This window comes from Delphinapterus leucas, unplaced genomic scaffold (genome assembly GCF_059928025.1).
Source record: "Delphinapterus leucas isolate spDelLeu-1000000601 "Yukka" unplaced genomic scaffold, BTC_Dleu_Yukka2 spDelLeu_asBTCV2_sq25, whole genome shotgun sequence".
In the NCBI taxonomy this organism is placed as follows: domain Eukaryota; kingdom Metazoa; phylum Chordata; class Mammalia; order Artiodactyla; family Monodontidae; genus Delphinapterus; species Delphinapterus leucas.
This window is the reverse complement of record NW_028322234.1, coordinates 5,749,280-5,771,227: the sequence shown is the minus strand read 5'-3', so window position 1 is coordinate 5,771,227 and position 21,948 is coordinate 5,749,280. Positions and strand designations below refer to the sequence as shown.

The following is a 21,948-nucleotide window of genomic DNA, read 5'->3' as shown; positions in this document are numbered from 1 at the left end:
AATACTTATAATAGGTGCTGAGGCACCAGGATGACTAAAGCAGTATACTGAGATTAGATTACAGCCCAAGGGGGTGAGGAGGAGGGAGAGGAGGAGCTTCAATCTAGCAGTGGTAGGGCACTTAGAGGAGGGCATTATACTTTATTCATCGACATTCCCTGCCTCTACCACCTAAACAAGCTCACAGTGTCAGCTAAATGTTGAATTAAAATGAAGGAAATGTTTTTAACTGTACTTGGTAACAAAAAAAAATTGTTTGCATACTGCATTCATGTCTTAAAGGCTTTCATTTCTTTTGGATTCCCTAACCCCCTTCCCCAAGATCAGATCTTAAGGCAAACCTCAAAGCAATTCAGGTAGTGAAACTGCAGTCACCTTTGACACTTTCTTCTTTAAGTTCCTGCCATCCAGTAAGCCAAGTCTAAAGATTACTTTCCTTCAGATCACTTCTTCCTTCTTAGTCCAGTCTGGCAAGCACTGTCCTGGATTAACTGAAATACCTTTCTAACTGATCTTCCTGCCTCTAGTCTACCCCACTCTAGTCCTTCCTGACAATGCATGCTAAGTGGATTTTCCTAATTTATTTCTTTTATTTATTGATTATTGATCAGTGGCTCTCCACTCCGGACCAACTTAAGTTCAGGCTCTCATCAGTGTGGACCCCGCCTACCTTCCAGCTTTCCTACTTCTTTCTTTTTTATATGTCACGCAGAGAAAACCTTACCCAGCCAGGCCTTGTGCTTTCGTGACCCAAGTGATCGGGACCATCTTTCCTGCTCCTATCTTGTCTATTAAAATCTTCCTCATTCTTTTAGTCTGGCTCAGGCAGGATTGGGGATAACAAAGGACAGGAGCTCTGAGTTACTAAGGCAAAGAGCTCTCACCTGTAATATAGAGATCATAATCCTTATATCAGGTAGTCATGGTAGACTGCAAATAAATAACATTTGCTGAGTTCTTGGTACAGTTATCTTTCCTTTCTATCCCATTTACATTTGTCAAACCATAATGCTGTGTATGTCCCCACACACTCTAAAATTCACACAAATTGTAGTTTATGTAAAAATTTATTTGACCAAAATGTAGAAAAAGTGATACTATTACATATGATACAGTTGCAAGAATCTAAATGAAAAGTGTGGGTTTTATTCAGTTGCACAATTTGCTAGTGTATCTCCTGGGTAGTGTGACGCTTAATAAATAGGAGTGAGGGGCAGAGGATTTGGATAAGCTAGAAGCAGGGTGATTTTCAGTCAGAATTGTAAACTTGAGTTGGCTCCCACACTGCTGGGGAATGTGGAATGTTTCAGCTCTGAGATGTTAACTGAGAAAGCAGAAATCTAACACAGACAAAATGTGCAGCCCCGTCTACAAAATACTCCATATCCAGTTTAATCAGGAGTTTCTTGGTCTTTGATTAACTTTGTCCTGAAGAAGGAATTAAAATTCCAGATAAGTAAATCTCCAATTTGCCAGTCCCTGGAGTATAGAGGAGATGAAGTTAGGCCAATTACTTTTTCGTCTTTACTTTGCTGTCAGAGAGGGCCATTCTGCCCAATATTTGTTTATAGAAAAAGAGTCTTAATTATTGATGCTAGCAGTGTTTTTGATACGGCTTCTCTGAATAGGACTGAATTCTACAACATTCATTCCTGCTGAGTGGATGGCCTCATATCGGAGCAGATAAGCATGGGTCATTATTGGAATAAAACATTAGCTCCTCAGAGAACAACTTTAGAGTGAAAGAAGCATAGAGAAGAGCATATCAATTATCTATTCCGAAAACATCTGGGTAATTATTATGACTCTTTTCCAGGCATTCTCATGCTGACTGCTCAGAGGATGTTTGTTCTGCACGGTGGAGGGTGAAAAAGAGCCAGGATGGTCAGGTTAACCTCTCTGGTTTATGACTTCCCATAGTAATCCTCCCCCCCACCCCCCTTTTTTGCTCTGGATGGAAAATCCCCACCCATTTTAATGTGACGGTCCCTGGCCTCCTATAGTGTGACCGATGGTGAATATTCTCCAACCTTTTAAATTGACCCATGACTAGATATCGGAATCTGTGTTTCGAAAGTGTGAGGTTGTCTATTCTCCCAGGAACCAAATGCCCTCAGTCTTAAGAGAGTATGCTCAATATGAAATACCCTGCCTACCTTAGGAATAAATGCAATTTAAGGATAAAAATAGAGCTGAAAAAGCTGGTGCCATTTGAAAAAAGGAAGGAATAGATTTAACTGGTGCTCAAAGCTTCTCTGATACAAAATATTTGGTCATGTGTTCATAATTTGCTTGACATTTCCAGCAAAGCGAAGAGGCAATAACAAAAGAAACTTCTTACGAGAGAAGAGAAAGACACGGAGCTCTGGAGTTTCTTTTGGAACAAGACTCTTCTGTTTTGGTTATATACAGTTTAGTTCGTTTAGTGTCTGATCCAGTGTCTGATGTAAGCCCACATTCTCTTCTTTGGCCTGGGCAAGCTTTTCTGGTGAGAATTAAGAATGAGGGAAAAATAAATTAATAAGCATCTTTGTTAAAGGAAAAAAAAAAAAAGGTTTCTAAACTCCACATTGCCAGAGTGAAAGAGCAGAGAAGGTACTCTACATTTTAATTATAGCAGAACACCGTGGACTAGTAGACACTAAATGCCAAGTTTGGGAGCCAGATAGGGTTGCAAAATAAAATACAGGTGCTCCGTTAAATTTGAATTTCAGATAAACAACGAATACATTTTTTAACACAAGTGTATCCCAAATGTTGCTTGAGATATACTTATGCTAAAAATTTATTCATTGCCTATCTGATAGTCAAATTTAACTGGGTGTTCTATGTTTTAATATGATAAATCTGGCAATCCTAGAGTCAGAACACCTGGATTTAAGCCCCAGTTGGGCCAATGAAGTAAGCCATTTAACCTTTCTAGGTCTCAGTTTCCCCATCTATCAAATGGGGATAATAATACCATTGTGTGGCATGGGGGTTATTATGAGGAACAAATGAGAAATGCTTCAGAACTTATGAAATGCTACACAGATTTTAGTCTAAGATATGGATGACTTAATACATTTTCTCCCTAGTGCTGGTTAATTGATCCTTGAGCTTATGGTAGGGAAAGATAATCCTGTAACCCATCTTTCCTTTGGAGCTTCTGGGAATGGCTGTTTAAATTCCAGGCATAATTGTGTAATTGTTTCTAGGTGTCCATAGCAGTGTAGTCAAACTGCAGGTAAATGCAACATGATTGAAATTTAAGACAGACTATAGGTACATTATTAAGTAATTGAGCTGATGAAACAAATAAAAAAAACCCAACAAAACCCAAAAATCTAAGATGCCATCTAGGGCTGTGCATGACAGAGCATGAGAGAGAACTGGTTTGCAATGAGTGATGGCTGATAAGGACTAGGCCAAGACTTATTAAAATACCAGAGGAAAGCAAAATGCCTCTTAAAATGTGATATGATCAGCTTGGAAATTTTCAGAAAGAATAAAAATGACTGCAAAAGATGGCAGCCTTTCAACTAAAACTACTGAACCTTTCATTTGATGTGGCACTTTAAAAAATCTAATCTAGTGACTATGATCTGGGAGGATTCTCTCAGAGGACAGTTACTTGGGCCTGTCCAGTCTGGATTAACAGAAGTCACTGAGGGCCTACTATGTGTGAACCAATTTCTCCATTACCTCATTTAATCCTCAACAACTGAGCTATCACTTTTGTTTTTGCAAAAAAGCTAAGCAGCTTGTTCAGGGTTGCACAGCTAAAATGGTAGAGCTGGGATGTAAACCCAGGTTTCCCAACTCCAAATCTCGACCTCACTTCACACCTTGCCACTTGGATTCCCTGGCATCTACTTTATCATTAGGTCTGAGACTAACTTTCCCCTAAAGTGTTAATTGCCCTTGAGAATGTGACAGGCCCCCACGCTGTCAACAGGTAGAAGTAGATCTCCATAGCCCTAATCGCTAAATGAAGTTCCACCTAGGTGCTTAGTTATGCAGACTGACTGGATAGACAGGGCTGCAGTTATTTCAAAGGGTGGAGGCTACATATGGCTGGAAAAATCTCAGGAACAAATATGCAGAGAGAGAAAACAAAAAACACCTACCCCTACACAGTTTAATCTTTCCAGGGGCATATGTATAGCAATATGTGAGGGGAGTGGTTTATGCAGAAGTTCAGGGTGGACGGCAGTTAGGAACAGAGAAAGGTTGGAGGTGGAAGGGCATGGGTAGTTTAGGGAAGATGTATTTTGGAGGACTGAATATAAAGAATTGTGACGGAGGTTCCCACCTAAATAAAAAATTACTGGATGAGGAATAACAAGCTATAGTGACCAAAAATTAATGATCTCACTGGAGCTTTTCATGCCATTTTCAGGTTCAAGGGGCAGTCTGGAAGACGGCTTGGACATCAAAATGTCAGTGTTTCTGGGACAATTTAAGGTGGTGGCAGCAGTGGGGTGCAGGGGAGAGCCAGACAGACTATTTAAAATTTGGATTCTCTTGGGAAAACTGATGAGCTTTTGGTCACCATAGGTGTGAGCTTTTAACACCCACACGCAAATTTTATGAGCTGTCACTAAACCAAGGTTCCTGGCTCTAGTTAACTCAAGTATGAGGGGAGATAGATGTTAGCATCTCAGGCAACTTCGTTTGGAACTCAGGAAAGAATCACCTCACTTCCTTTGTTTGGCATTCCAGCAGCTTCCATTCCCTTGCCCTGTTAATGGGATGCCTTTTAATTCCTTGTATTGTTGTTTTCTAAGGGCAGGGTATAGAGGTGAGCTTCCTCCCAGGACTGGGAGCTGGAGAGGTGTTCAGTGAACAATGAAGACATAGGGAACCCCAGGCACCACTCTCCGAGTATATCACAGAGAAAACATGAGAAAAGGAGGACTAAGGAGGCCAAAATGCCATTGCCGCTATTTGAATCCACAGATGAAGCCCCATCCAAAGGTAGCCTCTTTTTAGCGATAAGCCTGCTGGTTTTTGCAAGTTCTGCTGACTCTATTAAGCTGCTCAGGAGGTTGGATGAGTCTCCATTCAACATAATTTCTATTTAAGGAAAAACTGCTATTGGCATGCAGATACAGTTAGCTAATACATTTGAGAGCTCAGGCCAAGTTGGCTTTTGTTTTTACATTGTCAGAAAAGAATCATGTGGGCATAATTTTCTTTTTGAAATGAGCTCTTCATTTGAACCACTCACTTTTGGTTGCAATCATGGTCAAGGGCCTCATAGCTACGGCTCAAAAGCGGCAAGTGGAGAAAATGAAAATGAGAGGGCATGAAGGTGAGGACTGCCTGACTTTATTTCTGTCACACAGTCACAGACACAGCAGAAGAAGGCTTGAAAGGTCAAACCAGGAGGCAGGAAACTGGAGCTTCTAGCTTCTAGAAGCCCACAGGAGTATAGGCACCACAGTATTGAAGCAGACTTCAGTATTGCTAGGACAGAGGGCAGCACCCCAGCCGCCTCTTAGAGAGAGGTCATGTCGTTGAGAGCATGGTCCAGCTCCTCGCTGATAGCTTTGTACTTGAGCTTCTGAGCATATAGCTCGTCTAGAGGGCGGAGGTCCCCAGGGAGGGAGTTCAGAAGAAGAGGTACAGGGTACAGAACGCAAGGGTCGGAATGGAGTGCCACACATGAGCAACGAGAGGAAGAAAAAAAAAGTGAGAAAACAAAGCATGAACTAGGAGAAAGTCATGTCCTGTGTAACACAAAAGAGAAAACAAAAGATGTATGGAGTGATTTCTAAGTGGTGTGAAGTTCTGCAGGGGGTTAGCCATAATGAACCTTTAAAAAGAGTGGTGACTAGAAATGGCTAGAGCTTCTCCCCACCAATCTCCCACCCCAGGTTATTTCTGACTTTCAATGATGTCATCCAGTCCAAAGGCTGTACTTTGGAGTGGGGCATTTTCCCTTATATGGAAACCTCACTTCCTAAATCAAACATTGGGACACATGGTCTGAGGAATGAGTTCTGTACCCTTTCTGGGTGTTTGGGAGATTTCGTTTGAGCCCCAAGATTCTGGAAGCTCTGGGTTATTTCATGAAGAACATGGGACAGAATTTTTTTTAAAGATGGAACTCTTCAAGAAATTCTGGGATATGTGGGCAGCAGACTCGTAGACTGGAGTCTTAATTCAGGTCTCCACGGTCTCTAAATTTCCATTTTCTCATACTGTGATAAGCTTTGCACTCTCTGGGAGAGAGCTTCTGTAAAAATGCAAGGCATTTAAAAAATGCAAGGCGTGTCAGAAATGAGCAAATTAAAGGAAATTCTAAAGACTTGAAAAGAATCAGCCATATTTGGGTCTCTTTACTCACATGTGGAGCTAATTAAGCAGAAATATTTTAGTTCTTGAAAAATGGCGACCCTAGTCTGAATTTGATTTGCACTGTTCCATTCCAGGGCTCCAGACTTCCACATGTGACATCACTCTGCACTTTGCTATCCTAAAGTGGACGAAGCCCAAATCAGCCTTTCCAGATTCCCCCCAACTGTCTGGGGATGTGCCGTGTAGAGGGAGGCAGAACAAACATAATTATATGGTAATTTCATACCTTCCAGGTCATCAATTGTCTTTTCCAGTTTTGCAACTGTTCTCTCTGCAAATTCGGCACGGGTCTCAGCCTAGGGCAGAAGAAAGGAGTCGTCACTATGAGTGCTTTAAGACCAGCCGCAGGAGAAACCTGAACTAGTTGGATGGAAATCACACGCACCTCTTTCAGTTTGTCAGACAGAAGTTTAATTTCTTCTTCATATTTATCCTCCTTTTCAGAATACTGTGGGAGAGACCAAAACACTGCTTTTAAAAAAGGAAGGGAAAAAAAGCATAGAAGAATGCATGTTCCCTGTTCCTCGGAGAAAAGTGTGTGCTTGAAGCTATGAACCTGCCTAAGAAGTAGAGACAGGCACCTTCCCAGGCAGAAGAAATTTGTGCAAAACTCAGAGAATTTGGGAGAGATCCCTCTGGGATGGTATTGATCTCAAGACCTGAGCTGATAACTCAGGATACACATGTGATGAATATGGTGCCGATGACCGCATGGAAATAGGCTACTCAAGGCCCTCCACAGCAGCTGGCCTAACCTATGTTTCCAACCCCACTTCCCATCAGCTTCCCCAAGGTGCTGGCCACTTCCTAGCCTTATTCTGAGTGTTCTCTGGTCTCCAGCCCTTGACTACAACTGGGCCCCCCAGCATGGAATGTTCCATTCCTCATTACTATCTGTCAGAAGTTATGTTTGTCTTTCAGGGCTCGACTCAGATGAATAGTCGCGAACCTTCATTAACTGCCTGCTATGTTGCTAGATATCATCAATCCCGATTTACAGAAGAGTAAAGAGTAACAGACAGGTTAGCTAATTTGTCTAGGGTCACATGGCTACAAAGTGACCAAGCCGTGACTGGAACCTGACTCTGGAATTTGAGCTCCTGGCCAGCATCCCGCTCTACGGTCTTTTCTAATGTCACCTCCTCGTGACACCCTTCCCAACTTTGTGAAGTCCCTCTGTTGAAGCCCCACTGCACTTTGTTACTTTATCAACCCCTCTACTCAGCTAGACTTCAAGATCTTCAAGAACAGAAGCCGTACCATCACTGTAGCATCTCTCCCCGTGACCAGGGCAGCATCTGGCATACATATGTGGTCTGCATTTATTCACCACCTATCCTAGTATGAGATATACGCCAGGCACAACGCTAGGACTAATGACACAGCTCTAAACAAGACATAGTCCCTGTCCTTAAAAGCTACAATCTAGCGAGGAAGGCATGCGATTATGATAAATGTGATCAACCGTCATGATAGGAAAAGAAGTAGGTGGGGCTACACAGCTGAGAAACACCTAACCTAGGTGAGCAATCAGGGAGGGCCTCTCATGCAGGGGCCTAAAGGATGAATAGGGGGTTGCCAAGCAGAGAGCAAAGGGAAGGCCACCCCAGGCTGAGTGGACAGCAGGTTCAAGGTATTGAAGGTGACCAACATGGAATGTTTGTGAAACTGAAGTTCAATGCAGCTGGAGGGGAGTAGGAGGAGGGAGAATGAGGAAGAGATGAGGATGCAGGAGTTGGCGGGGGGTGGGAAGAAGGCCATGGAAGAGCGTGTACGTTGCTCCTAATGCTGTCTCCTGTAATGACTGCTTTGGGTGCTGTTTCAGCTAATAAAGCCCAATTCCACCTCTGATTGCCGCTCGACCTTCTAGAAAGTATTTCTGGAGGAACCCAGGGATTCAGTTGAGAGTGAGGCTCTGTAGGCTCTGTATCTATATGATGATGCTCAGATCTACCTAAGAGGAGCCTGGCCAGGTCCCAGTCTCATTCCATCTCCACCTTCCGGGAGGTAGAGATAAAAGATGGTGCTAAGACCCCATCTTAAAAGGGGGGAAATCTAGCCGCTGGACACCTCTTTCTGTAGGGGAAAAACCTGGCTGCTGGGCACCAAAGCTACTGTTAGCAAATACAGGTCAGATCCCTGATACCCTAGCACGCTCCTGCGTACGTTGGGGGAAGAAAAGAAGAAAGTCCGGCAAATCACCCTCCAGCTCAAGCCAACCACCAACCTTTTCAGATGCAGCCTCTAGCGACTTCAGGTTGTTAGTGACATTCTTGAGTTCTTCTTCCAGGTCACCACATTTTCTGCCCAAAGACAAGGGATTTTTGTGTCTTATCTTACATCAGGCAATTCCCCTAAAAGAAGTTTTCAAAAGGAGGAATCGCACTTCCAGGGGCCCCCAGAAGGAATGCGGGGGAAAAAATGTTAATGGCTTTTTCTGAGACACAGCGCTGTGTGTTTATCAAAACCCTATCATGCCAGGCAAAGGCGCGGCAGGCCGAGGAGTATTTGGAAGGTTTGTAAAGCACTCCTGGGCTCCTGCCAAGTCTGAGGCAACAGGGACTTGTGAAATCTATGATTGATGTGGTTGACTCCGGAAGGTGTTTAAGAATGAGATGGAGGCTGGGAGCAATCGGAGTTTACACCGGACACTCCAGGAAGCAAGGTTGGAGTGGATTTTCGAAACCAGATCTCTCTCAGCACAGCAGGAATGCTCCGGGGAGCTGGATTCCTCACCCAAGTCCGAGGGGGGAGGCATTTTGGTTTTCTGGTGGGGAGCTTGTGGGGATTCCGGTCAACCTTCTCACCTTTCCCTCCAGGAATGTGTCCCAATCCAACAATGACATCAAGAACAAGGCATTTAAACACTGACATGGCACCCTGCCCTCAGTGTTCCCTTAAGAAGGCACAGGGCTTCCCTGGTGGCGCAGTGGTTGGGAGTCCACCTGCCGATGCAGGGGACACGGGTTCGTGCCCCGGTCCGGGAGGATCCCACATGCCGCGGAGCGGCTGGGCCCGTGAGCCATGGCCGCTGAGCCTGCGCGTCCGGAGCCTGTGCTCCGCGACAGGAGAGGCCACAGCAGTGAGAGGCCCGCGTACCACAAAAAAAAAAAAAAAGAAGGCACAGCCTCCTGAGGGATCCTCTCTGGGAAAACGGACTTCTGGGCTTCTCTGCTCTCCCTGTCTCACTCATCTTTCCCAATACCTTTGTGGGAAGAGTCAACACGTGGGCAGCACTGCCCAGGGCAGTAAGAGTTGCCCATCATTCTTTGTCAGCCATGGAGGCAAAGAGGAGGCACTGAGCACTGAGTCTCAGATGCCCGTCCACTTGACCAGAGGCCCTGGTCGGTATCCATTCCCAACACAACCAACTCCCTCCCAGCTCCACCCCCGCCCCGGAGCTGAGCTGGGCGCCACTCGGCCTTGCTCTGCCACTCACAGTTCAGACACCTCGGCACGCTCCTCTGCTCTCTCCAGCTCGCCCTCCAGGATGACCAACTTACGAGCTACCTGCAGAGACAGGAAGGATCAACCAAGACTGACCCCTGAGAGCCACGTCTAGTTCAATGCCCTCCCCCGTGCAGACAGCAAGGCCACACCCAGACCATCTGCAACGTGGGGCTTTCTGCTGCTTCTCCGACTCAGACAGTCCCGGAGAAAATCTATATTCTCTCCCTCAGGCCCCGGGAAGTGAAGGAAGAGATGGGACCATGAGGGCAGGGAGAAGGAGCAACTGAGCTTTCATGGCCTGAAGACCCACGACTGGGGACCACAATTCCCCATTTTAGCCTAACACCAAGCTGCAGGACAAAAAAGGGATCTGATCACTTGGTTTCCCCATTAAGTCTAAGTCCCCACTTGTCTGAGTGTCACAGAATTTCCCAGGACTTTTGGCGTCGTGGAAGATATGGTTTCCTAGCCAAGTGGCTGTCTTAGGAAAACAGATGTGGACACAGAAGGACAGCTGAGCTGACCAAGAACTTCCTTTAGGCGGCCCCAGGGTTCTCCCTATCACAGATCCATTTCCTCCCCACTTCCTGCTGCTGCCATCTACCAGCCCCACTCACCCCAACTCACCTCCTCGTATTTGCGGTCAGCCTCCTCAGCAATGTGCTTGGCCTCTTTGAGCTGCATCTCCTGAATCTCCATCTTCTCCTCATCTTTCATTGCCCGGTTTTCTATCACCTTCATTCCTCTGCAAGGAGCAAACCTCGTCATTACTTCCATACATTACCGCCTCATCACACACCTCCATGCATCTGCTCATCTAAACACTTCTCTGACATCTACCAAGAACCGTACTCCGAACAGGAAATTGTAGAGCTGCTCACATTCATTTCATCTTTGCCAAATGCCAGGCACTAAGTGCCTCAAACTTCACAACCCCCGCCCCCAGGGTAGGTACATTATCCCCATTTCACGGAGGAAGAAACTGAGGCATAGAGAGACTCAGTTAAGCAAATAACTTGCTTAAGGTTACACAGCCAGTAAGTGGCACAGCTGGGATTCAAACTGGTGATGTGGCTCCAGAGTCCATGCTCCCATCCTATAGAGTCTCTCACTAACTAGTAACAAGGGGGACTTGTACACCAGCAGTTACCACGATGTGATCGGAGGTCTGGGCCCAGCTTGGCTGTTGGAATGATGAATTCTGCTGCAGTGAAGTGGTGTGTGTGTGTGTGTGTGTGTGTGTGTGTGTGTGTGTGAGACGAGGCACTTCCCAGAAGAGAGTCCACAAATGAACAAGGAGGGGAAAGGTATTCTTCAGTGAGACAGAGCTGTACAAGAAAGCCCCAGAGGAATGAAAGAATATGGCAGGGAGGTCAGGGTGGCTGGACCATAGGCTGCTTGAATGACACACTAAGTGTTTTATGCCAAGGGGACATGGAACCACAGGAGGGTTTCAAAAGCAGGAGTGAGTGGAAACCAGAATGATGGATGGACTGCAGTGGGAAGACCAGGTAAGAGGCAGGTACCCACAAAGTGATGGGTGAAGAAGGCCTGAACTGAAGTGGATACTGAACTGAAGTCCACTTTGGAAAGGACAGCGTCCTGGGGATGGCTGGAAGTCTCCTACAACTTTTGACCATGAGATGGAGCTCACTCTAGCCTGCACTGCTTGGGGTGGACAAGGTAAGATCAGATACTTCCAAAGAAGAGGCCAGTGCTGGATAATGTATCGATGTGTGTTGTGCCTGCCCACAGCAGAGGACCATATACTTCTTTTCTTTTTTTTTTGAATTTTTGAATCATTTAATTTTTTTATACAGCAGGTTCTTATTGGTTATCCATTTAATACATATTAGTGTACATGTGTCAATCCCAATCTCCCAATTCATCACACCACCCCAACCCCCACCATATACTTCTAATAAATACTTTCATTCGGACTATCACTACCATTCTCAGCTGACTATCAAAACACTCTCCATGCCTGTACCAGTCCTCAAGATCATCAAGTTTGGAAAACCCTCTGCAGTAGTGGAGAGATCAAAGTGACTCGTCCAGGGCCACATAGTAAATGGCAGTGGCTTCTTGGAAGAACTTAAATCTAGATTCTCCATCTCCCAAGTATAAGATTCTTTCTACCTAAACAGCAGTGTCTAACAGGGGTGCCATCAAAGGCCTCTGGTAAGGTGATACCAATAAGTGAGGGGCTTTCCCAGGCTCTCTTGGTTTGCCTTGGGGAGGTCACAGAAGTGAGACAATCTGGTCAGGCTGGTCTGACTGTGAACAACGGTAGCAGCTAATCTAGGCCCCAGGCACAGCCATGAGCAACTTGTGACTGGATCCTTCACACTTCCTTGTGACTGCCCTGAGCTGCCACCCTCTCCCTCTATTAAGTGGCTGAAGCAGAGATCTGTGCTTGCACTGGGATCTGTGCCCTGGGTAGGACTATTCCACTGCACGGGAAGAAATTTCCCACTTGGGCAACTTGAAAAGTCAATCTCCAAGATTCCCCGGTTGGTTCTGCTTCTCCAGTGTATGGTCACAACAGTACAATCGGGAATGAACCCTTGGGAGGAGTATACACCAGGAAACTATGGTGGATGGGTCCGGTGAGAATTCTGTTGTGAAGATGTGGCAGATACACGAGGACCAATGGGCCAGCCCACACCATGACCACACAAGGAACCCATTTACCACCACACAGAGACAGCTGCTTCTGTGAATTACACAATCTGCCCTCAGTCCTCCAGAGCCTGCGCCAAGGCGTGCCAGAGAACTTGCCCACTCTGGAGGACACAGTACCCTTCTGGAGGCAGCGTAGCTCTGTCAGTGGCAAATATATTAATGGGACTGGTTTGTGCATGTCGCTGACACACAGCTGTCCAGTAGCCCAAAGCCTGAAGCACTGCCAACGAACATCTATGTAGATGGCCCATTCCAAATTTTCATCCCCCGCCTTCTCACATCACCCTGGAAACTGATGTCTTGAGAACACTGATGACGAGATGCACAGCGACTTTCAGGGAGAATGTGAGAAGCAGCGTTCTGCAAACTGATTGCCAATGACAGTTGCAGTTGCAATCTTATATGTGTCCATTTTTTGCCTTCTTCTGCCTGTTGTTAGTTTTCCTTTGGAACCACCACATCAAATGCCCCTACAAACAGCATGATGGTTTACAAGGCGTTGCACCTACGTACAAACCATACGCATTTGTACGTATGTGCACACGTGCAGGTCTGTGTGATCTCATTTACTCTCACCCCAGCTCTGGCAGGTCCGCTCTACAACACGATCCCCGTTTCCCAGAAGCAAAGGCTAATGCCACTGGGTTCAAAGCGTCCTTACCTCTCGCTCTCATCTGCAGCCTTTTCTGCCTCCTCCAGCTTCTGCAGGGCTGTGGCCAGTCGTTCCTGAGCCCTGTCCAACTCCTCCTCAACGAGCTGGATGCGTCGATTGAGAGCTGCCACATCACCTTCAGCCTAGGGAGGTCAGAGGTGCAGCCAGGTTAAGAAGGAAATGGGTCAGCTAGCAGCAGGAGCCCTCCATTCACACAGTGCCCTTTCCCCCAGCTAACCCGCTTCCCCTGCCAAAGCCCACCCAGGAATCCAGGTGATAAGGAATTCACACTGTGTCTCATCTGGAGAACGTGAATTTTCCATATGATCTTTTCCCCAAATGTCAGCAGACATCCACCACAATAGGACAGTCTGTCAAGTCAATACAGGAGAGAGAGATAAGTAAGCTGTATGTTCCAAGAGGACGGTGCTGGCCTCTCCATGGTATTTCTAGAGAGCAAGGCCACCAGTGACCGGCTCACCCTGTCACATAAGGTCTGCTCCCAACCACCTGAATGGCAAGACAAATGCAAGAATCTGGACCCCTCAGTTACATGTTGGCCATACACTTGGGAGGGAGGCTGGGGGCGGCCCAGTTGGAACGCCGTCCTTAACCAAGCTTGGCTGAGAGATGTTGGGACAAAAAGATACAAGAAAGGAAAGGAAAGAAAACTTGGTTACAGGCATGGGAGAGAAGTCAGAATGTTGTTAGTGGCTTTTCGAGGTGTTTTCACCTACAAAGAAGTTAATATGGTGGCGTGCATAAAAGCAAGAACTCCAGGATCACAGTGTGCTGGGTCAGAATCCCCGCTCTGCCAGTTTATAGCCATGTGGCATTGGGCAGGTCGTTTCACGCTTGCTCTGAGCCTCCCTATCCCAGGGCCTGCTTGCTTCATGCCTCTGTGGGGACTGTAAAGGAAGGGTATGGCATTGCACCTGGCATGTGGGAAGTCCCACAAAGTGCAGTTCTTACTGCCATGGTTTCACCTCATTTAATCCTCACATATCTCACCCATTTTACAGCTGGGGAAATTGAGAGATCCAGTGAGGTGAAGTAGATTGGTTCAGTGTCACAGAGCTGGTAGGAAACGGCTTCTTGAGCCCCAGCCCAGGATTCTTCCCTCGCCGAACCTGTGCTCTGAGTCCTGCAGGGGCTTCAAGGCCACACACTTAGGAATATTGAGAATTGGTAAAATGGAGCTCAACCGACGGGAGAAATATAAAGCTACCCTGGCTTCTTCATAACAAGACAAATAACAAGACGAATTGGGGAAGGCTGTAAAAATCAGTGGAGTAATAGAATAAGGCCAGAGTTGCTGAAAAGCGCAGAGTCAGGAAACTTTTCTTAGCTCCGGAGTCCTAGCAGCAGGGGGAGCAGAAGCTCCCACAGGTGTTTTTGATCGCAACTTCCTCTGAAACATCAGTTTGGGGAATCCATTTAAACCACTGATGAACTATTTTAAGAAATGTCACCCACTCGTTCCAATGAGTGGGTGCTTTTTATTCTTTTTAAATTATATGAATCTTAACTCCTTCAGTAACTGGGGCAGGAATTGACTTCCCCCCAACCCCATGTTTTTTAGTACACTCACAAAATTGTGCAACCAACACCATTATCTAATTCCAAACGTTTTGTCACCCCGAAAAGAAACCTCATACCCATTAGTAGTCAAGGAACTGACGTTTTAGATCATGCAGAGGTGCTTGATTCACGAGTAGTCTTAAAAAAAAAAACAAAAACACTGCCTCTTTACGTGGGGGATTCTGAATCCTGACAACCAAGCTTTGGGCACATTTTCAACTATCTGGAATCGAGACAGTTCTGAGATACATTCATATATGTACATACATACATACATATGTATTTTTGAAAAACTGCTAGTCACTGCTAGTCATTTTCGGTTCCACCCCTTCCTGCAATCAAAGCTTCTACATGCTACAAAGGATTTCCCTTATAAGGTAAAAGAGGCTTGCTAGATACATGTGGCAAAGGAACAGGAAGATGTCGGTTAATCACACAAAAATCTAAACGAAACCAGCTGTTGGGAGGCAGACCCAGAAGTCTGCCACACGCCGGCTCTTGGCTTTCTCTACAAGAGACTGAAAAAGTGCTCCCCCCTTCCCCCCTGGGCTCAATTCCTTTTGCCCAGGAACCTTCTTAAGGCTTTTCCCCTTTCCTGATCAAGAGAAGCATGCCTTGAAAAGTGAACTTTTTAAGAAGTTCGAAACTTTCCAAAAACATCTCTCCTCCCATATTGGGCTGTCCCACTCCTAAGTCTTGGCTCACAGCTGAGGGCCATTTTTAAGCAGAAGTAATTGTCCTCCAGAGATGACTTGGGATGAGATCAGAGGGAGGGTTATGCCGGTTACGTGTGCGAAAGAGGCCAAACTGGCTACTGTTGGAGGCTTACACCAGGTTTCTGAGGCCTCTTCACGCCAGAGCAGCCCTTACAGGATTAAATGCTTTGACTCTGGCCAGCGGAGAAACAGTCTGGGGGGCTCTTCCCCAGACCTGTCAGTACACATGGCAGTTCCATCTGGTTGGGCACTTTTTCCACTTTTGGGGTGCCCACCCCGAGTCCCAGCACTCCAGCTTTCAGGGACCCTGGGCTTCCACCCTCTCCCCCAACTTTCTTTCCTCTGAGTCTTTGCACAGTCTCTTGTCCCGGAAAACTCTTATTTATTCTATAAGACTGTTCAACCTCCATTTTGGAGCCTACCCCACTGGTTCTCTACTTCTGTCATGCTCCCATAACAGTACGCAGACACACCCCGCCCACAATGTTAATCAGCCTTATTTGCCTGACTCCCCTTGCCCCCCCCCCCCACTAGGCTGTGAGCTCCTCTAGGGGTAGAACGAGGGGAGAAAAAAGTCCAGCAATAGAGCTCGTACTATATGCCAGTTGCCAGGTAGGGAGGTTTTACTCCTGAGGCCCTCCCAACTATCCTTGGGGTCAGCATTATTGTCATCCCTACTTTGTAGATGGAGACACGCTCCTAGCAGTTAAGTACACCAATACAAATCTCTCTCCAGCCCCACTGGTGGCCACCACCTGTCCCGTCCCAAGGGGCAATCAGGGGACGGAGAGAGGGCGGTGAGGCCCCCTCCTCATTCAGCCCCATTATCTGCCTCAAGCCCCGCAACTTGCAGCGGCCGCACACAAAACGATCTTGGGTCGGGGGCCCCATGCTAACATTACAAGGGTCTTCCAGAGGAAGGCGGGTTCCGCGGCCCGCGTTCCCACAGGGACCAGCTGGGGAGGGAAAGGCCCGCGGCTCGGGACTGAACTTCCGCCCCCAGTCTGGAGCAGACACGTCGCCGCCGCGCCCCTGGGAACAGCTGGGAAAGTTCGGCAGGAACCGGGAAGCCTCGGAAGAGGCGAGAAAGTGCGACGCCCCCAGCTCCACTCCCGGTTTCGGCCTGTCCAACCCTAGACAATGGAAGCTCAACGTTTTCACTCTCACTTCCCGCTCCTAGGTGGAGTAGCAGCTCCCCGCCCTCCCCCGCCCGGACCCCGGCGCCAGCGGCGAGTCGGAAGGCAGCAGGGTGCCCCCTACCCCCTCTCCCTACTCCAGGATCGCGTACACCCCCCATCCCCCCATTTCCCGCTCGGCCGGCCCCGCCCGACCCGGATGCGGCGCCCCCTCCCCCGTCCCAGGCTAGGGAAGAAGGATGGCGACGGAGGAACGGGTCTCAGCAGAGGGTCCCAGGTTGCGGGTCCGCGATCGGGAGCGCCGGGGCCCGAGGGTGCAAAGGTGGGATAATGGGGGCGATGATGGGGGGCGACAGCGGTGGGCGCGCAGGGAGCGCGGGAAGCGGGCGGCGCCGGGATAAGGGAAGAAAGGAGGGCGCGCCGGAGCCGGGGGTGCAGGAGCCGGCGCGCAGGCTCTCACTTTCTCTCGCCGCTCGCGCTCGCCGTCCAGCTCCCGCTGCAGGCCCTGCGCGCGGTCCTCCGCCTCATCCGCCTGCTGCTGCAGGGCCTGGATCTTGCGTTTCACCGCCTCCAGGGAGTTGAGGCCAGCCATGGCGCGGAGGCGCACGCAGCGGGCGGCGGGCAGCGGCGGGCGCTCGTCTCGGCTCCGCTCCGGCGAGAGCTGCAGCAGCCGCGCCCCAGCCCCAGAGCCTTTGCCTGCGCCAGGGCCGCCCCCGCCTCTCCCCGCCCCCGGCCCGGCCGCTGTCGGGGCGATGAGGTCACCCGGCCGGGCAGCCGACGTCAGCACCGCTGGGGGAGGGCCTGACGTCGGCACCGCTGGCCGCAGCTGCTGGAAAGTGCCCTCTTTCGGGACTTATTTGGAGAAAGCGCCGGGAGGCACCGCCTTCTCCTCTTCCTCTTCCTCCAGCGCTTCCCGCCCGCCCGGCCCCGGGGCTCCTGTCCGGCCCTGCCGCGGGCGCCCCCATTACTGGGCACGTACGTCGGAGGCTTTCTTCTCCGTCAGCTCCAGCTTCTCCTGCGCGTCCTTCAGGTCCTCGGAGTATTTGTCCAGCTCATCCTCCGTCCCCTTCAGCTTCTTCTGGAGGTGCGTCAGCTCCTCCTCTACCTGGGGACAGATAGGGGGACGCATCAGCCTGGGGGCCACGTCCCCGCGGCGCAGGGGCGTCCCCCGCATTCATAGGAGTCCAGGTTTCCTCATCTGTAAAACAGGGATAACAATGTTACGCACCACTCAATAAACGCACCACTCATACCTGTTAATGTGACTTTCACATCCTTTCCTTATCCTGGGACCAGCTGTGCTTATCTTTTTTTTGGAGTCCCCCAATACTCTTGCAGAATGGGTCACAGCTTTTGGGAAACAAGTCCCGACAAGTTTCCTACAAACACGCGTTCAATTTTGCAGCCTCCCCAGGGGAGTCTCATACTCTGGGCCTGGGCCATCCCATTTGGGTGTCAAGATTGTTTTTGACAACTTTTTCTGGCAATGTTTGGACAACAAGGAGTGGGGACTGTGATAAGGGAGGCAGAGTCCTATGAAGCAGTTAGAATGTGCCAGACACAGTACAAATACCGTCCCACTGAAGCCTCGTGTCACAGAAGGGTAAACTGAGTCCCTAAACAAGAAAGGGACCTGCCCAACGCCATACGGATAGGGCACTGGAACCCTTGTCAGACTGATTCCAAAAATGGTAGGCTATACTGTGCCCACTGCCCATCACGCCCTCCTCCCACTGACCCTCCACACCCAGCCCCCTCCCCTGGGTGGCCTGCACTGCTGCCCTGGGCCCCCAGTCCCTGTCCCACCCTCTCGCCCAACCCTGACCCCTGAGGCAGGGGGTGTCCCTCTGTGTTTGGTTCTGTCTCCCCCAGCCTGGGGCTCCTTATGAGACAGGCCTGGGGCTGAGGTCAGTCTGGGCTCCAGCATCACCCAGTATGGGACTGGGCCTGATGTTCGCCACAGAACCCCGGGGGAAGTTTGCAGAATGAATCAATGACACAACTGCAAACCCCTCAGTGGTTGGAGCTGGGTCTGAAAAATAAATAAAGTGGACACAGATCCGGTTCCTTTCCCTCTGTCCGAATTCCACACACAAAGTGTGTACGGGTGCGTGGTGCCTTGCCGGCGGGGGGCTGAGCCTTGCACTGACTCTGCAAGGTCTCCCTCAAGTTGCTTCCTTCTTGGGGCCTCAGTTTCCCTGCCTGTAAATCTTTGGCCAGGAGGGTCATGGGCTGCGTACCATAGTCCCGGCAAATGGGGCCTTTGGGCAGGGCTGAGGCAGGATGTGGGGTCAAAGGCCAGTTGGGGCGGATGTCACTGCCCTGGGAGGGGAGCGGGCAGGATGTGGGCAGGCTGGGCCTCCTGGTCCCATTCCCATACTGGAGAGAGAGGGCTTGGAATTGGGACTTTGCTGCAGGTTCCCTGAGGGTCAGGCTGGCCTAAGACCCATGCTCTCTGGCCTCCTGAAGCATAAGGCAGTCCAGATAAATTGAGTCTTTCACCACCTCCCGCCTTTGCCCCAGGCAGAACTGGCCATCTGCACTGTGGGACTCAGGCTTCTGCTTTGGACCTCTGGAATCTTGGGTGCCCTGCCATCAGAAGGAATTGTTTGCCCCCATTTCTCAGATAAGAGCACTGAGGGCTCAGAGAGGGGCAGCAATGTGCCCTGAGTTACAGAGCTAGAAGATGATCTGGCCTGGATTTGAGCACAAGTCCACCCCAGTGGGCAGCTTTGTGGAAAAAAAGAGAACAGAATGAAAATCCAGCTGGAGACCAGAGAACCTGTCCCTGCCTCCTTGGCCGTGCAGGTGGCTGGATGCTTTGAGGAGCCTTCCCTTTTGAACTTGTGTGCGCCTTGGTAGAGTGTGCTTTATCACTCACTCACACCTTAGTGAAAATTAGAGCCCTAGAATTGCTTTTTTTTCTGAATTCCTAGCTAAGCCCCTCTTGGTAAGGGCTAAATGATGGATGGAAGCCGGCAGCTCAGGGCCAGCCCAGGATGGGTGTTTGTGTTTGCCAGGGAGGGAGGAGGAGAGTTTGTGGCCGGGAGAACTGGGGTGGGGCTGTCCTGTGCGGATGTGTCACAGGTGCCTAGGGCAGCCCCGGGACACTGGGGGGTGGGGAGGCCCAAAGGGGAGGTAGGGCAGGGCGGGAAAGAATCCTGAGTTTATTGAGCGCTTACACTGTGCCGGGTCCCAGGCCAAGGGCTCCCCCTGCCTAGTCACCCCTCGTCCTCCCATGGTGGTGAGGGAGGCACCACTTTCACTTCCCCATTTCACACATGTAGCCACCGAGGCACAGAGAGGTGAAGGTGTTTGCTCCAGGGTGCTCAGTGACTAAGCTATGAGCAAGGCCAGCCTGAGTTCAGAGCCCGCACTTTTACCTGCTGAGCTGGCCTGACGCCTGGGATGGGCAGGGCTGGGCACTTGGTGGCACGGTCCTAAGCGCCTCCTGGGGCTGATTCGAGACCCTGATGCTCCTGAGGGCTTGGCAGTTGGCCCCAAGGGTGCAGATGAGCTGTGTGGGGCAGGGCACTGTGGGAGGGCTCAGGACCCCCTTCCCTCCTCTCACTGGCGGCTCTGGCCACCCAGACACAGACAGCTGACTTCTGCTCTGTCCCAAGCCACGGCCTTGGGACTGCCCAGCCCAGGACACTTCCATTAGCTCTCTGATGTGTCCCGGCTGCCTGGGCCTCCTGGGAACCTTGTCCCCAAAGCTCTGGGTCTGGGGCCTCTGCCTTCCACAGGTATCCCCGCCTTCCCCTGCCAGGCTCACAGCAAGGGCTCCCCAGATACACAGAGACACATTGAGATTCTCAGGTTCACCCTCAAATCTCTACCCACCCTAGCCCCCAGCCCTTCACTCAGCTGCCCCTGCAGTCGGTCACAGCCAGCCCCACCATGCACCCACACTTGGCCACTGTCCTCGGGCTGTCACGCACAGTCACACCTGAGTGTGCTCTGACACGGGCACCGGGTCACCCACACTGACACAGATACCCCAACAGGCACACACATACCCTGACACACACGCATGCACGCCAGCCCAAACACACAGTCACCTTAACACACACACACACACACACACACACACACTCACCCTGACACCCGCACATTCCATTAATGTCATGTCAACTTTTGCGCAAGCACACACACAGCTAGCCTCTCCCCCATACACCCAAACCCCTGCTGATACCACCTTCAACACACGTAGACTCACAAACATAGCCATACTCTTCCACACCCACTTTCCAACAATTGCACGCGCAGGCTTCCCTCTGCACACACATTCTTAGTCACCTTCACCCCTCCAGAGAGCTGAAACACACACGCAACACATGTGAACACACAAATGCTCACACACACACAAATACCTTTCACACACACAGCATCCCCAAACCACCCCCTCTAGGATACCCCCCAACACTGATGCCTTCACCCCAACACACATCCACACACCCTCACATTTGCACACACACAACCAGCCCACACAAACACCCCTCTCTTTCTCACACGCTTTCTTAGTCTCTCTCTCTCTCATTCGCTTTCCTCCCACTGGCATTGTTGGGAGTGGGTCCAGTTGGCCCCCTCTCTCCCAGCCCAGGGACCCCTCCAGGGAAGACCCCCTGTGTCTCCCCCAACCTCCGAGTACCAAGATTTCCCAGACCCCCACCGTCGGCCCCAGAAGCTCGCCAGCTCAGAGAGGGTGCTGGGCTGCCCGGCGCAGCCCAGCAGAGGCACGTCCGTCACCTGCTTGCACTTCTCCTCAGCAGCTTTCTTGTCCGACTCCGCCTGCTCGGCCCGGTCCATGGCATTCTCCTTGTCCAGCTTCAGCAACTGCATCTTCTTCTTGATGGCCTCCATGGCTGGGCAGGCGGGGGGCGAAGGCGCAGGAAGGGCTGGGGGATCGAGTGAGCGGCGAGGGCGGTGGGGAGGCCCTTATAGGCTCCCCAGGGTGCGCCGCCCTGCTTTGGGGCGAGGCCGGCTGGGCCAGCCACCACTCGCTTGCTTGTTCAGGAGGACTTGGCCAGCTCACCGGCCTCCCCACAGCCCTTGCCTTATTTGGGTCTAGGATTTTCTCAAAGGAAAAAAAAAAAAAAAAAAAAGGCCCGACCCGTTTCCGTTTTTAACCTGGTGACACAGGTCCCGCGTGCGCGAGCAGGCACAGCGCCGGCCCAGGAGGATGAGGGCGGCCTGCCGGCTGGTCTGTTTCCCCATCTGTGCTTGTGTGGGCTGAAGAGGGTTTGTGGGTGGGTGCAGAGTAGGGGTGTGGTGGGGTGACGGGGCTCCTGTCCTCCCTTCTTCTCCCCTCTGGGTCCCTCCAGGTATTGGGGGGTCAGGACCCCATCCCATCTGCTACCACCCCTGGGGGACTCCCTGGATT

General features: G+C 50.1%; 1 protein-coding gene across 6 annotated transcripts; it reads right to left on the bottom strand.

Moving 5' to 3' along the window:
• Positions 1-1,048: 1,048 nt before the first annotated feature.
• Positions 1,049-21,493, bottom strand: TPM4 (tropomyosin 4). 6 transcript variants are annotated; one of them, XM_022558463.2, is made up of 9 exons: positions 21,315-21,491; positions 17,545-17,670; positions 13,142-13,275; positions 10,423-10,540; positions 9,785-9,855; positions 8,573-8,648; positions 6,731-6,793; positions 6,572-6,641; positions 1,049-2,485 (listed from the first exon to the last, which is right to left on the bottom strand). In XM_022558463.2, exons 1-9 carry the CDS (start codon positions 21,426-21,428, stop codon positions 2,403-2,405), a joined length of 855 nt encoding a protein of 284 aa, XP_022414171.1. In that variant the 5' UTR covers positions 21,429-21,491; the 3' UTR covers positions 1,049-2,402. The 6 variants fall into 6 exon arrangements, with proteins under 6 accessions (XP_022414171.1, XP_022414172.1, XP_089761345.1 ...); XM_089905219.1 differs by lacking the exon at positions 1,049-2,485 and adding an exon at positions 5,297-5,714 and having other exon boundaries at positions 21,315-21,493; XM_022558465.3 differs by lacking the exon at positions 1,049-2,485 and adding an exon at positions 5,297-5,565 and having other exon boundaries at positions 21,315-21,493.
• Between the last annotated feature and the right edge of the window lie 455 nt (positions 21,494-21,948).